Source organism: Gobio gobio, assembly GCF_949357685.1.
Source record: "Gobio gobio genome assembly, chromosome: 4".
Taxonomy (NCBI): Eukaryota; Metazoa; Chordata; class Actinopteri; order Cypriniformes; family Gobionidae; genus Gobio; species Gobio gobio.
This window is the reverse complement of record NC_137100.1, coordinates 50,814,617-50,828,342: the sequence shown is the minus strand read 5'-3', so window position 1 is coordinate 50,828,342 and position 13,726 is coordinate 50,814,617. Positions and strand designations below refer to the sequence as shown.

The following is a 13,726-nucleotide window of genomic DNA, read 5'->3' as shown; positions in this document are numbered from 1 at the left end:
GAGTTTGGTTTTTCAAGTTCGCAAGTCTATGGAGAGTTGCTAGACGACCCTGGCTGCAAATTACATTTGCTGCTGCTAGGGTGCGTCTAGATTTCTAGGCTACCCATCTATGGGACTACAAATAAAAAACACCAAAAACACCAAAAAACACCAATTTAAATGTATGCCAGAAGTGTTTTTTAATTTTTTTTATTAAGAATAATAAGAAAAACAAGTATAATATAATAAATATTAGTAGCCTATTATAAATAAAATATAATTAGAATAAATGTAAGTATAATAAAAATATAATTATTATTAAAAAAATATTCTTATAAAATAAGTTGAAATAATGGAAAATTATGACATTAACAAAAGCACAGACTATTGATTAACAGCCTCAGAAAGTTACAGGTATGCTTACAATAGGTAAGCATCTTAGGTAATCTTCAACAGTTAACAGTTTTAGTTAAAAATAACTTCCCTATGGAGAAAATAAAATACTATGAAAATAGTTTCAGTTATGACTTTTTTTTTTACTTGATTCAGTGTATTTAGTTTTGTATGAAACACAATGTGATTTTCGGTGATCGAGATCTGGCAGTAACAGCACATTTTTCCTCTTGGGCGAGCAATCCCCTCACAGCTTTCCCTGCTCATTAAATCCCACATATGCCAGCAAACCAATGAGAACGCCGGACAGTGATGACAATAAATAACAACAGAGTGTAGGCGCCAAAGCTGCTGTGGATCCACATACACGGAACAACAGATTACTGTCGTTTGGCAAATAAATAAATGACAGAGAGTTACATAAGTATTACTAACATTTATATTATCATGTAAGCTTTATGGTACACCTCAAACAAGGGAATTTATAGTAATTTATAGTGTTAATACTAATCAGCGAGTCTACGAATGGCTTGGGTTTGCAGAGCATTCGCAGCTTATATGGACCGCACGTAACTGATACACACACATATTCTGAGCTTGTAGAGCATACCCTGACACAAACATATAGTATGCACATTTACTGTATAGGAGAATCCCAGAGGAATTGCTCAGTGGTTGCTCTATTAGGATATTTAATGGAGAATCATACTTAAAGTCTTATTTCATGTTTTTTCTAAAATATTTTAACAATTGGATGATTAATTAAGCCAAAAAAGTAAAGGAAACAAAGTGAGAATACAATACATATATAACATATATACACGTTAAAAAATTATGAGATTTGTTTTATGTTTTTGAAAGAAGCCTCTTATGCTCACCAAGGCTGCATTTGTTTGATCAAAGATAAGTAAAAACAGAAATGTTGTGAAATATTATAAATCAAAATAACTTTTTTTTTCTATTTGAATATATTTAAAAAAAATTAAGTTTATCCTGTGATGGCAAAGCTGGATTTTCAGCATCATTACTCCAGTCTTAAGTGCCACATGATCCTTCAGAAATAATTCTAATATGCTGATTTGGTGCCCAAGAAACATTTCTTATTATTATCAATGTTGAAAATAGCTGTGTTGCTCTATTCGATTCACGTCCGATTCCAAATCCGATTGTCCATTAATGTCCTTAATGTGAGTTGTTAAAAAGTACACCATACTGCTGGTACGAGCAGTTCTTTTTACTTAAAAACAGAAAAGCAGAGTAGAAAAATCTAAATATGACACCTTAGAGCAGTGGTTCTGAACCAGGGGGCCTCAGCAAACTTCCAAGGGGGTCTCAAGATGACTTCAAATGATTTAAAATAAGACAAAAGAAGCATTGGATTGGAATAAACAATTAAAAATCAAGATATTTCTATTTTAATTCACACCCTCAACAACAACTGGCTATATGAGATTTTTATAAGACTGATTTCTAGATTTGGAAAAGCCATGTAAATTAATGAAATCTTATAACTCCTTGGACATTTTTATAATGCATTTATATTTTCCTAGTTATGCCAAGCTCTAAAATATTTGATCAGGTTGAAATATTATATATATATATATAAATCCTTATCCACATCCAGTAAATCACAAAAAATGGAAAAGTCTTCAAATATTGTTGTAAGTGGTGGAGTTGGATTCAAAAAGGTTGAAAAAAGTTGAGAACCACTGCTTTAGAGTGACGCCTGAGCAACTACTTGAACTTAGAGCAAAAATTACAGCAGGGGGGTAAAATCTGTTTGTTTGTTTTTTACAGTCCAAAAATCACTTTATACAGATGCTGACAATGTCAATCCTGCCAGTATATTTTCCTGTAATTTTCTGTCAAATCTCTTGAAAATAAGGTCATATTTTCAAAACTAACTGGGTATTTATTTTGATTTAATTTGTTTACTGGCTCTCAGCATGAAGCCTTGGGTAGTTGAAGCTAGCCGAAGACCATCCATTTTTACCGCACTAAAGAGATCATAGTCACGGAAGATGCTGCTGTGGTGCAGAGATCAATACTGCGTCGCACTGAGTTTCTATGTGTATAAAGAGATATTGATTATAAAAACATTCTGTATATTGAGATTAATTGAATCAACAGCAAGCCAAAGTCAAGCCACACACCACCGTTCAAAACTGTCAAGACTGGTATGTAAGTGAGGCATATCAGCGCTACGGGTCAGTTTAGCAGAATTAAACAGAGAAAATAAAATTTTGACACGGAACTGATAATGCTTTGGTTGCAGTCTATTTGTGCGGACCCCTCATGGCCTGAGAACATAGAAGGTTGGATTGCAGTTATTGGAAGCTCTCAGCATTTCAGTCAGAGTCTATTTCAGATAATAGACTTCAGTAAAAACACTTTAACAAAGGGAAAAATGGGTATTCTACCCCAAGACGCACAACGGAAGGCTTTTATCCTTCAGTTTGCCTGAAAAAAATGCATATGGATCGTTGAAATGAGTGTAAAAAGGCTTAAATCTGTTTTAAATGTGATTTACAGTTTGATCTGAACACAGCTCTTTGCAGAACAGTCCGAAATCAAAGTGTGCGAACACACATACATATCATTCTTGCTCTGGGATTCTTTATGAATTCTATCCTCAGGGGTTTACAAGTAAGTGGAGGCTTTTAACTGCGACAGTTGAGTGAGCGAGTTACTGTGTGAGAGAGAGACTGCACAATGAGGCTTGAAGGATAAGAGAACATACGTGCCCGTTAGCCACGCCTCCATCTGTCCATCAGCCCGACTGACGGGTTTAAAGAGACAGTGGCAGTGATGGATAGGTGGGACTAATAGTCGCTCCGCCTGATTTAACAAAGAAGGAAGGCATCTTTCATTTATCTTACTTTTTCAGTTTTCCCATTTCTCTCACTGAAACATGCCTCTATTTTTCTCTTCCCGCCTTCAATAACCACTCTGCCTTTCTCACTCGCTCTTACTTTTTGAATTCAGAAGCGCAGCATGTGTGTGCACTGGATTCTCACCCCTGGGGTTACTGAGCGCTGCTTCAGTGGCCTTGCCTCCATCGCCGCACTGGTTCGGGTGGAAGGGTGTGCACTGCTCCCCGCTGCCAGCCACCACCTCCACGTTCCTGCTGAGATCTTTCGGTTCAGTCAGAGTCTTCAGGCGGTACAGCTTCCCGCTGCTGGTGTCCGACAGGTAGAGTGACTCGCGCACAGGATCCATAGACAAGTAGTACTTATGAGCAGGACTAGAGCTGAAGGAAGAGAATTTTAACAAGGCTTTATGACAAAGCAGGGCTACACACATATTGGCAATGTATTTATGCTGAAACTATTTCATAAAGTCGAAATCCATACCGAAAAACAACCACACACAGACTCATGCTCGCACAAGGTTAGAGTAAAAAAACCCTCCAGGTCTCAGCGCCTTGCAGAAATTTCAATCATACTGAACCTAAGCTCCGATCAAAACTCTCAGCCCCTCCAGCGCAGCGGACCCCTGCCAGTCTATAATCTACCTTTGCTTTCTTTCCATCCGGTTCTGCCCTAAGAGCAAATTTACCTGCTCCCTCTTTCTCATCTGTTCCTTAGGCGGAATGAAAGGATTGGAAAAAAAACTCAGAATTTCTTAAAAGAGCAAAACATTGTCCCCCACAAAAATTGATGAGGTCTTTTTTGTCTTTTGACAACAAAAACATGTTTTTTCGATTGTGTTCTCCTTGAGAAAGCTAAACAAGTCATCTGGCACATCACCTGTGGCGTCTGAGTTGGTGAGTTTGGTGCTTGAAGATTACGAGGCATTCTGCTGCTCTGACATTTAAGGGAAGTTGATTTACTCTTTTGGGCTTAAGGACGGCAAAGTGCTTAGAACTGTGCAGGGGCTATGAGGTCAGGGTAAAGGGGAGTAGTTCCTGTTGCTCAGCTGCTAACAACTCACAGGTCATGGGTTCCGTTTCTTGGGAATGCACAGACTGATAAAGTGTACACTTAAAGGGTTAGTTCACCCAAAAATGAAAATTTTGTCATTAATTACTTACCATCATGTCGTTCCAAACCTGCAAGACTTTCGTTCATCTTCGGAGCACAAATTAAGATATTTTGATGAAATCCGAGAGCTTTCTGACCCTTCATAGAAAGCAATTTAATTAACACTTTCAAGGCCCAGAAAGGTAGTAAAGTCATTGTTAAAATAGTCCATGTGACTCCAGTGGTTCAACCTTAATGTTATGAAGAGACGAGAATACTTTTTGTGAGCAAAAAAACCCAAAAAACTAACGACTTTATTCAACAATTTCTTCTTGTCTGTGTCATTCTCCTACGCTGTTGATGTTGTGAATACAGTGCAGCACTTCCGAGTCCTACGTCAGATGTTATTTTTTGTTTGTTTTTTGTCACAAAAAGTATTCTTGTCGCTTCATAACATTTAGGTTGAACCACTGGAGTCACATGGACTATTTTAACGATGTCTTTACTACCTTTCTGGGCCTTGAAAGTGGTAATAAATTAATAAATTGCTGTCTATGGAGGGTTCAGAGAACTCTCGGATTTTATCACAATATCTTAATTTGTGTTCCGAAGATGAACGAAGGTCTTACAGGTTTGGAACGACATGAGGACTAGTAATTAATGACAGAATTAAAATTTTTGGGTGAACTAACCCTTTAAGGCTGGAATACACCACACAGCTTTAAAATCTAAAAGACTTACCGACTTTGTAAATAGTTTGTAAACAGAGGAAAACCTAGGCATCATACACTAAAGTTAACGACTGAGGATCACACACTACCAGACTTTCAAGTCATTACAAACTCAACAAACTCATTAAAAAAACACGGCTAGGGGATATGTGACAAATGAAAACAATGTTTCAAAAATTGGCTCCTAAATAATCAAACATGTTTGATATCCTCCGTCTGGACGCAATCAAACTTTAGTCAGTGATCATCATACACTATATGATTTTCTGTGAAATCTGTCAACTCAAATCTGCAGACTGGCCCTGACTTTTGGCAACTAGCGTCAGCTTGTCCAGACTGTAAATCTGGGCAAAAGTTGTCTAGTGTATTCCAGCCTTTACTGTTTTACCATTAAACAAATTTACATCAATATTGATGCAAATTTTTCTTTCAAAGCTGCTTTTGTTATAATAAAGGGCAAAAGTTTTTGTAGCTCAATCGCTGGCAACACAAATGTCATGGGTTTAATTCTCTAGGAATGCAGAGACTTCTAAAGTGAACCCTTTTAATAAACTTTTTATAAAAGTGTTATACAAATGTAAATAGTTACTTCACAAAACAATTAACCAAATTCACATCAATATTGAAATGGCAAAAGAGATACATATTTTTCTCAAAGCTGTTTTTGTTATGATAAAGGGCAAAAGCCGCCTCCTCAAACTGTCTGTTTACTGACAGATTGATGAAATTGAAAATGTTAATACTATAAGGTTCTTTAGAGTCTTTGCGAGGTAGAATCAGACTTTGGTTTGATCAGAAGCGCTATCTCCAAAAGACGGCTGAAGGTAGGATTTCCCCCTTGCTGTGGGATGTAATACTATGTGCAAACACACACGCGCAAGGCAAAGATAAAGGATTACAGTGCGCTTGTCAGTGTTAGTCTGTGGGGCAGAGGTCTATCCCGCACTCTAACTCCCTCTCTGCGGGGGGCGCCGTTTCTAAATTCACATGAAACGAGGAAGATCTAGACGATAAGCAGGAGACTGTGGTGTGACGCTGGTAGCGGTTTGCTGAGAAAAGCTGTTAGTGTTCAATCCATCGACCAGAAAAACGCCTCAGATGGATTCCTGACCACACACTGAAGATTACAAGCAACAGTAGCCACTGTGTGGCTTCATAACACAAGCGCTCACACAAAAACATATCCGCAGTCGCACAAATACACACACAAAAACATATACAGATGAAATCAATTGCAAACATACAAAATGTAATGATAAAAGATGGCCTTCATTATAAGAAAATAAAAGATGACATTCTCCATAGTAATTGAAAGGTAAACTTAAAAAAAAAAATTCTATGAAATAAAAGAAGGGATAATCAAGTCAACAAAAGAAAAAAGAATAAAACTGAATGTGAAGGTTTGAAGGAATTAATGTGATGTATTAACTGAAGTTTTGGGGCAGGGATGGTCAACTTCGTTCCTGGAAGACCACTGTCCTGCAGACCCTGATAAAAACCTGCCTGTATCTTTTTTTTAGTAATCCTGAAGACATTGATTAGCTTGTCCAGGTGTGTTTGATTAGGGTTGGAGCTAAACTCTGCAGGACAGTGGCCCTCCAGGACTGAAATTGCCCATTCCTGTTTTGGGGTTATTTTTATCATTAATGTTATTGTACGTAGGAATATTTATGTTCAGAGCTATGGTGTGCTATGACCTTGATGAGAAATAACAATTTACAAAATATTTACTTTTATTTATTTTATTTAAAGACTTTTTTCATGAGACAAGATCCAATTCTGAGCATTTGATTCTGCTGACTTACTATAGGGGCTGCTGGCTCTAAATTAGTTGTTCTGCATTTGAGACTCGAGTCACTTAACCTCTAGTTCCTCCAAGGTTGATGCATGGATGAATGGAGATTCAAAATAAAAATAATGAATTCAAGCACAGGTACAATGTATTCATGACTGAAAGACTATTTAGTGATAACTGTTCTGAAAAGAAACATACCTGTGTCTAATGTCACGATTTCTGGACGCATAACATGGAAAGAAATATAAGTCAACAATTTTAATTAAAGTCAACATTGATAACAGACAATCCTCAGATATTTTTTTTTACAATTATGAAACGTTTTATAAGATACAAAAGTTTTTTTTTTTTTTTTACATAATCAAATAATGAAATAATTTAATAAAACAGTTTATTTATTTTGTAGGTTATTTGAAAAAACATTCATTAGTGTTTGATTTGATTTAATTAAATATTTAAACAGCAGAAATGTTTTTATTAATAAACAAGAATGAAAAAAGCTGCTTAAATAAAATCTTACAAAAATAAAAGGCTAATACATAAATAAATACAAAATTAAATAAATAAAAAAACAGAATAACTATTAGTAAAATAATTAAACACTTTTGTATGTTTCTACAAAATACAACTATTAGTTAAAAAAACTATAGAGATTGCAACAGTTTCTTATGCAATTAAATGAAAAATGATTAATTTGCTGATCTAAGAGGGCAGACCTGAGCTCCAAGATGCTGATGGCGAATCCGTTGGGCAGAATCCTCCGGATGTAGTTAAAATCACCTACATACACACTTCCATCCGAACCGCAGGCCAGAGCGATAGGGGCAAACAGTTTCTGCTCCACGGCTGGGCCGTTGCAGTTTGGGCATGGGATGACACGGACCGCCCCAGTCCCCATCACTGTGGAGATGACCAGAGGCTGCTGAGAAATAAAGATATTTTCTCCATTTCCTTTATGAAGGATACCTGCAGAAGAGAAGAGAAAAGAAACAGAGTATTAGATTGAAGCCTTTATATATCAATGATGAAATGTGATGGTGCTAAAAGACCCTGTAAAAACTAGCCAAAGAAAAGAATGATACAAACTGCCATCTAGGGAGCTTTCAGGAACAAAATGTATTGACCGGGAGTATGTTAGCTGTAAACACACTCTATGTTGGGCACCTTTTTTGGTAAACACTTCTATGTTGCTATCTGAAGGTCATGGGTTAAGCTCATTTTTCCGTAGGCACATTAAAGTCCAGGGATTTACTTTTTTCTTTAAAAATCATTTTAGAACTGTGTTGGAAACGTTTTACCATTTTGCTTTTTTGTATGGATTCATTGTTTTCTAGACTTAGGGCGTTTTCACACCTACCTTGTTTGGTCCGGATTTTCAGACTTTTCAGTTTGGTCCGAATCAAAATTACAGGTGTGAAACCTCCCCCGTACCACGGTCCGGACCAAACAGACGAAATTTGGTCCGACGAAAAGAGGTAGTCTCGGTCCGGATCAAACTGAACAAAGGTTCGGTTCGTTTCTAGTGTGAAAGCATTTTCTGTATGGTTCGTACTTTCAGACCATTTACAGGAAGTTCCTGTTTATGTTTAAATATTATAATGTTATTTTTAAATTCAATCTAGGCTACATTGATTATGAAAAGTGAAAAGATGTGCAATATGTCAGAAGACAGAAGGTCAGAAATGATTTTGAACGAAATTTTGTATGATTTTGCTTATGAGCCTTTCTTTAATGTGAATTTCGTTTTGTATAAATTGTATCCTCATTTTAATCAATGTTTCATCAGATAATTGCCTGGATTTAATAAATAAGAAGCAAATAGTCTATAGCAGACAATAATCGCGGGAGCGATCACATGCTTTACAAATGAACTTGAGCGCGTCTCAAATAAGCCGAAACTCAGCAGGCTACTTGTCTCACAAACATGAGAAATATGTGTATATAAAGCTTGAAATGTCAACGTTCTTTTAAACGTGACGAAAAGAACATAGTCAAGCAATGCGCACTGTTCAATAGTGGCAACGATATGCGTCCGTTCATTCATTCTTGTCAAAGACGCTGACGTCAGACACACGTCCGTTTACAAACCAATCAGTGTCCAGATGCCGCCCACATAGATGATGACGAGTGGACGCAAGTGTGCCACGTAAAGTTCTTTAGTTCGCTCGCATAATTGCAATGTGAAACCAAACCAAAACTAACCGAAAGTATCAAATGTATCAAAACGTGAACTTCGGTTCGGACCTTGGTGCGGACTTTCAGGTGTGAAAACGCCCTTAGACTTTCAACCTTAACCTCCTGGGGCTCTTCGGTCATTTCTGACCCGAATTTTTTAAAATAAAAAATGTTAAAAATTGTAGCTTCATCGGAATGGTCCGAAACTGATTTGAACGGATTTGAAAAGTCTAAGTGGTCGTAAAAAAATAGTCACACTCAGGACCTTCGGGTCACAAATGACCCCCATAGGAAATGAATGGGAAATTAGCAAAAATATGAAAATACAGAGTTTTTTTGTGCATACAATCTACAAATCAGCCAGGATGCAGAAAAAAGGACTCAACAATGAAGGGGTGAATCTCTCAAACATCAAGAGTGCAAAACAGACAAAAAAACTCTCTCACACACACACACAAATACACAATTAGCTTTTGGAATGGTACACGTTAATTTGTGTGTGCGTGTGTTTTTGTGTGTATAAGTGTGTGTGTGTGTGTGAGAGTTTTTTTGTCTGTTTTGCACTCTTGATGTTTTAGAGATTCACCCCTTCACTGTTGAGTCCTTTTTTTCTGCATCCTGGCTGATTTGTAGATTGTATGCACAAAAAAACTAATTTCCCATTCATTTCCTATGGGGGTCATTTTTGACCCGAAGGTCCTGAGTGTGACTATTTTTTTTTACGACCACTTAGACTTTTCAAATCCTGTCCCCAAATTTTTTGTGTTCATATACCAAGTACCAATAAAGTCACCAAGTTTCGGACCAATCCGATGAAGCTACGATTTTTATTTTATTTTTATAAAACGCAAGATCCACTATAGTGGTAAAAATGTGCTATTGCGTGATAAAAATGCTCAATGTGTCCACCGGGTGGCACCGATCTCATTTAAAAATTGCTTTCATGAGGCCTAGGCTTGACTCTAAAATGAAATACAGCTTTAATAAAAAAAAATATATATATATATATAAATTTTTTTATTATATTCAATGGGAAAAAATGGGTCATAATTATTGCATAAATATTAATTATTAATCATAAAATTATCTCAAAACACCAAAAAAGAAAAGAAAAATTATTATTGAACAAAAATATATTTCATTGATTTTACTCAAATCTTTTTTATCTTAATCCCGCCCTCCGGGTCATTTTTGACCCGAAGGTCCTGAATGTGACCCATAAATGAAGAACCCCAGAGGGTTAAAACATAAAAATCCATCATAAAACAATTCTTCAAATACTAATATAAAACTTTGATAATCCAAAATACAGTGAATTAAACATTTATTATGGGAAAATTGCTTTTACACAAATTTCGACTATTTCACAGTTGTATTGTTATTTCCACGCACAGGTGTGTATGTTTGGTTACAAATGAGACAACTGTGCATAATAAAAAAGCATAATTGAGAGGAAATATAAGATTGATATATTTTTATTGTGTATCATGTTTAATTAAGCTGTAATTTTGTTATAGCAAAACTGAGGTTCTGTCATGACAACCCTTAGAGTGTTTGGCATGGTAATGGGTATGACAATGTTGATATGTTTGGTCTTGGCGGAATAGATCTGCTACACTGCTGCTTTTATTGCTGCTGCTGTAGAGCAAGTATGGGACTTGCTACTGACAATACATACACGACACCCTGCTGGGAGCAAGTAAGACATGCTGCTGCTGTACAATATAGCGTATATGAATTACCCATAGCAGATCTATAAAGGTGGTGCTGGGGAAGGTGGAGGGTTTCTGAAAGCATGCTGTACTGCTAAGGCAAATGCTAACCAAGTATTTGAAGGTTGAGCACACAAGCTCATTGGCTACTGATACAGCAGGAACCAATCAGCTGTGCCCTATAGATAACGATTTGATTGCAAGCAGATTGAGTTAAAGACTTATCAGCCTGCACCATCTAGAGTTTCATGACAGAACTTTGTATATATATTATTTGTGTGTATTTAGGATTCTCCTGTTATACTATCACAGTTAGCAGTCAAAGTGAATAAACTAATGATTTCTAAAAGTCTACAGGGCCAAAAGCGCCCATAGTTGAAGAAAACACCCATGCGCATGTGTGTGTGCATGTGATAATCCCTCACCACTCTCCAGGTCGAGGACGTGGTGTTGGTTCAGTGTCCAGCCGCCCAGGTTGGATGGCATCAGCTCAAAGCCCTGCAGCTGAGCAACTCTCTTCTCCCAGAGCACAACGTCCAGACACGATTCGTACTCGTATCCAACAGAGACTGTCATTAATTCACACACACACAAACGTAAGTGCCAGACTTAGCCCATTAAATATCACCATCATCATCAAAATCCAAAAGAGACAAACCATCACCATCATCATCAGGAAAAAAAAAAAAACCTACTCACACACTTTCATTGGTAATTCTTCATTTTAAAGTGAAACCTCAGAATTTTAATGCATAAATTTCCCTGTATAACCAATAATTAATGTCATTTTACAAGATTAGTTAGATTAATATGAGCTAATATATAAAATCTTGATACTATTTATCATTTAGAGTATTTACGGAATAACATTTACAAATATCTTACTCTACATAAATGTGTCATAACAGGAAAATGTTTAAAGAGCTGAAGCTGACCCATCATCAGAGTTAAACGAGCAGAAGGTAGCAACAGTATATATATATATATATATATATATATATATATATATATATATATATATATATATATATATATATATGGAAAAATTATATTTGCTTCAGTTACAGTTGTGTTGCCATGGTGTTAGAGTAAACTTAATTACACAGGTTCTTCAAAGTAGCAACGCTTGAGCTGTAGCCAACATAAACACAGTTAAAAGGATATATAATAGGATATATATAGGATATGTAATTATTAACCAATAATTATATTTGCCTGTTTGCACAGCAGATATCCAGATATCAGAGTCATGAGGATTTTTACTTGATGTCTTTCTACCTTTTAAAAATGTTACTGTCAAAACAAGCTACAAGCACAACACAAATTCACAGATATATTACTGTAGCATCCTTGGTGGTTAAATAATCTCTATTAGACACAGAAAAAAAATGTAACTGTTCACACATTTGTTTATTATGACCATGAAATATTTTTGCTTAATTCTTTCTAATTACTACTTGAAAACAGGAGTTAATTTCCTCCATAATAGTCAGTAATTACTCATTTTAGCCATTATTTGGTAGTTGCGTGAGTGTGCCGTAAAAATGAATGCTCTTTTCAATGAGCAAATGATGAATTCAGACCCTCTGCAGTGCCTGATTGCTGTCATTGTGATGGATCTCAAAATAATGGACAAGGAGAGAAACGAGAAAGAGGGGCTATGATCATACAACAGCAGGATACAGTCATCAGTTCTGTTTGGACTGAAGTGCAAAATATGGGCCTGTTCATACACTATTTAGTTATGAAAGACAGTGACAACTGCATTCAAGTGAGTTCCTTACATTTTCATGGGGCCACAACAAAATTTTGAGAGTGAGTTCGATTGATAAGTGCTGTTTGAATGGATGCACACTCGACAACTAGTTGTCTGTCACATCATTGATATAGCCAGGACATAAGTGTGTGTGCTTTGTGGGTTATTTTCTTGCTGTCAATCACCAATATTAGCTAACTGTCAATCTCAGCTTATGAAAAAAGTCAGAAAAAAGGGGTATTGTTAGGTAAAATACAGTTGTCACTCAGTCCTATTTGGAGTCCTAGATACGGTTCTTCATACACAGTTCATTTATGAAAGGGACTAATTATTTGCGCCTCTTGCATTTTAAGTACATACAATCAAGTTCATCTTCATACATCTTCACAACTCTATTTTGACATTTTATTTCATGTGTGATCGTTGTTACAATAGCGTTCAAAAGATGTTTCAAATGTTGATGTTTAAAGTCTTTTATGCTCATTAATTTGATAAGTTATTCATGTGATGGCAAAGTTGCATTTTCAGCATCATTACTGCAGTCTTCAATGTCACATTAAATAATTCAATTAAGCTGATTTGGGGCTCAAGAGTCATTTCTTATTATTATCAATGTTGAAAACAGCTGTGCTGCTTAATATTTTGGTGTAAAACATTATACAGTTTTTCAGGATTATTTGATCAAAAGAACAGCTTTTTTTTTTTTAAAATAGAAATCTTTTGTAAAATGTGTCTTTACGGTCCCTTTTGATCAAGTTTTAATTTAAAAGCTGACTTTTTGACCAGAACGCATCTGAATGTTAAATATAAAAATGAATGAAGGCTTATCTTAAAACAACATCAACAAAAAAAACGTTAGCTCTCACACACACACACACACACACACACACACACCCTCACCGTGTGCCTGCACCAGCCCCGTGACCTGCTGTCCATAGATGTCTGTTTTATTCCAGGAGAAAACATATATGAGGTTTGGAGCTGCAGGAAATGATTTCAGAAGCTGCCGACCTTGGACGGCCACAGACAGATGGACTTTGGCCAAGCCCAGCGGGAGGGTGGTGTGGGTCAGAACCACCCTCAGGAGAGACCGATAGCCTGGAGCTCTGGAAGAAAGGTAGCTTAACTTCAGAATTGTAGCGGGGATAACCACCTCCTCTTGGACTGCCTACAGAGAGAGAGAGACAGAAGGAGACGTGCCGACGCAAAGAACAAGGATTTAT

At 36.5% G+C, this 13,726-nt stretch overlaps 1 protein-coding gene across 1 annotated transcript in view; it reads right to left on the bottom strand.

Moving 5' to 3' along the window:
- Window positions 1-13,726, bottom strand: part of tenm1 (teneurin transmembrane protein 1) — a 208,124-nt gene that overhangs the window by 39,630 nt on the left and 154,768 nt on the right. The window contains exons 18-22 of the mRNA XM_079816225.1: window positions 13,404-13,671; window positions 11,173-11,316; window positions 7,577-7,826; window positions 7,059-7,079; window positions 3,390-3,622 (exon numbers count right to left, since the gene is read on the bottom strand). Coding sequence (XP_079672351.1) covers window positions 3,390-3,622; window positions 7,059-7,079; window positions 7,577-7,826; window positions 11,173-11,316; window positions 13,404-13,671 — 916 coding nt within the window. The remainder of the gene's footprint in view (window positions 1-3,389; window positions 3,623-7,058; window positions 7,080-7,576; window positions 7,827-11,172; window positions 11,317-13,403; window positions 13,672-13,726) is intronic.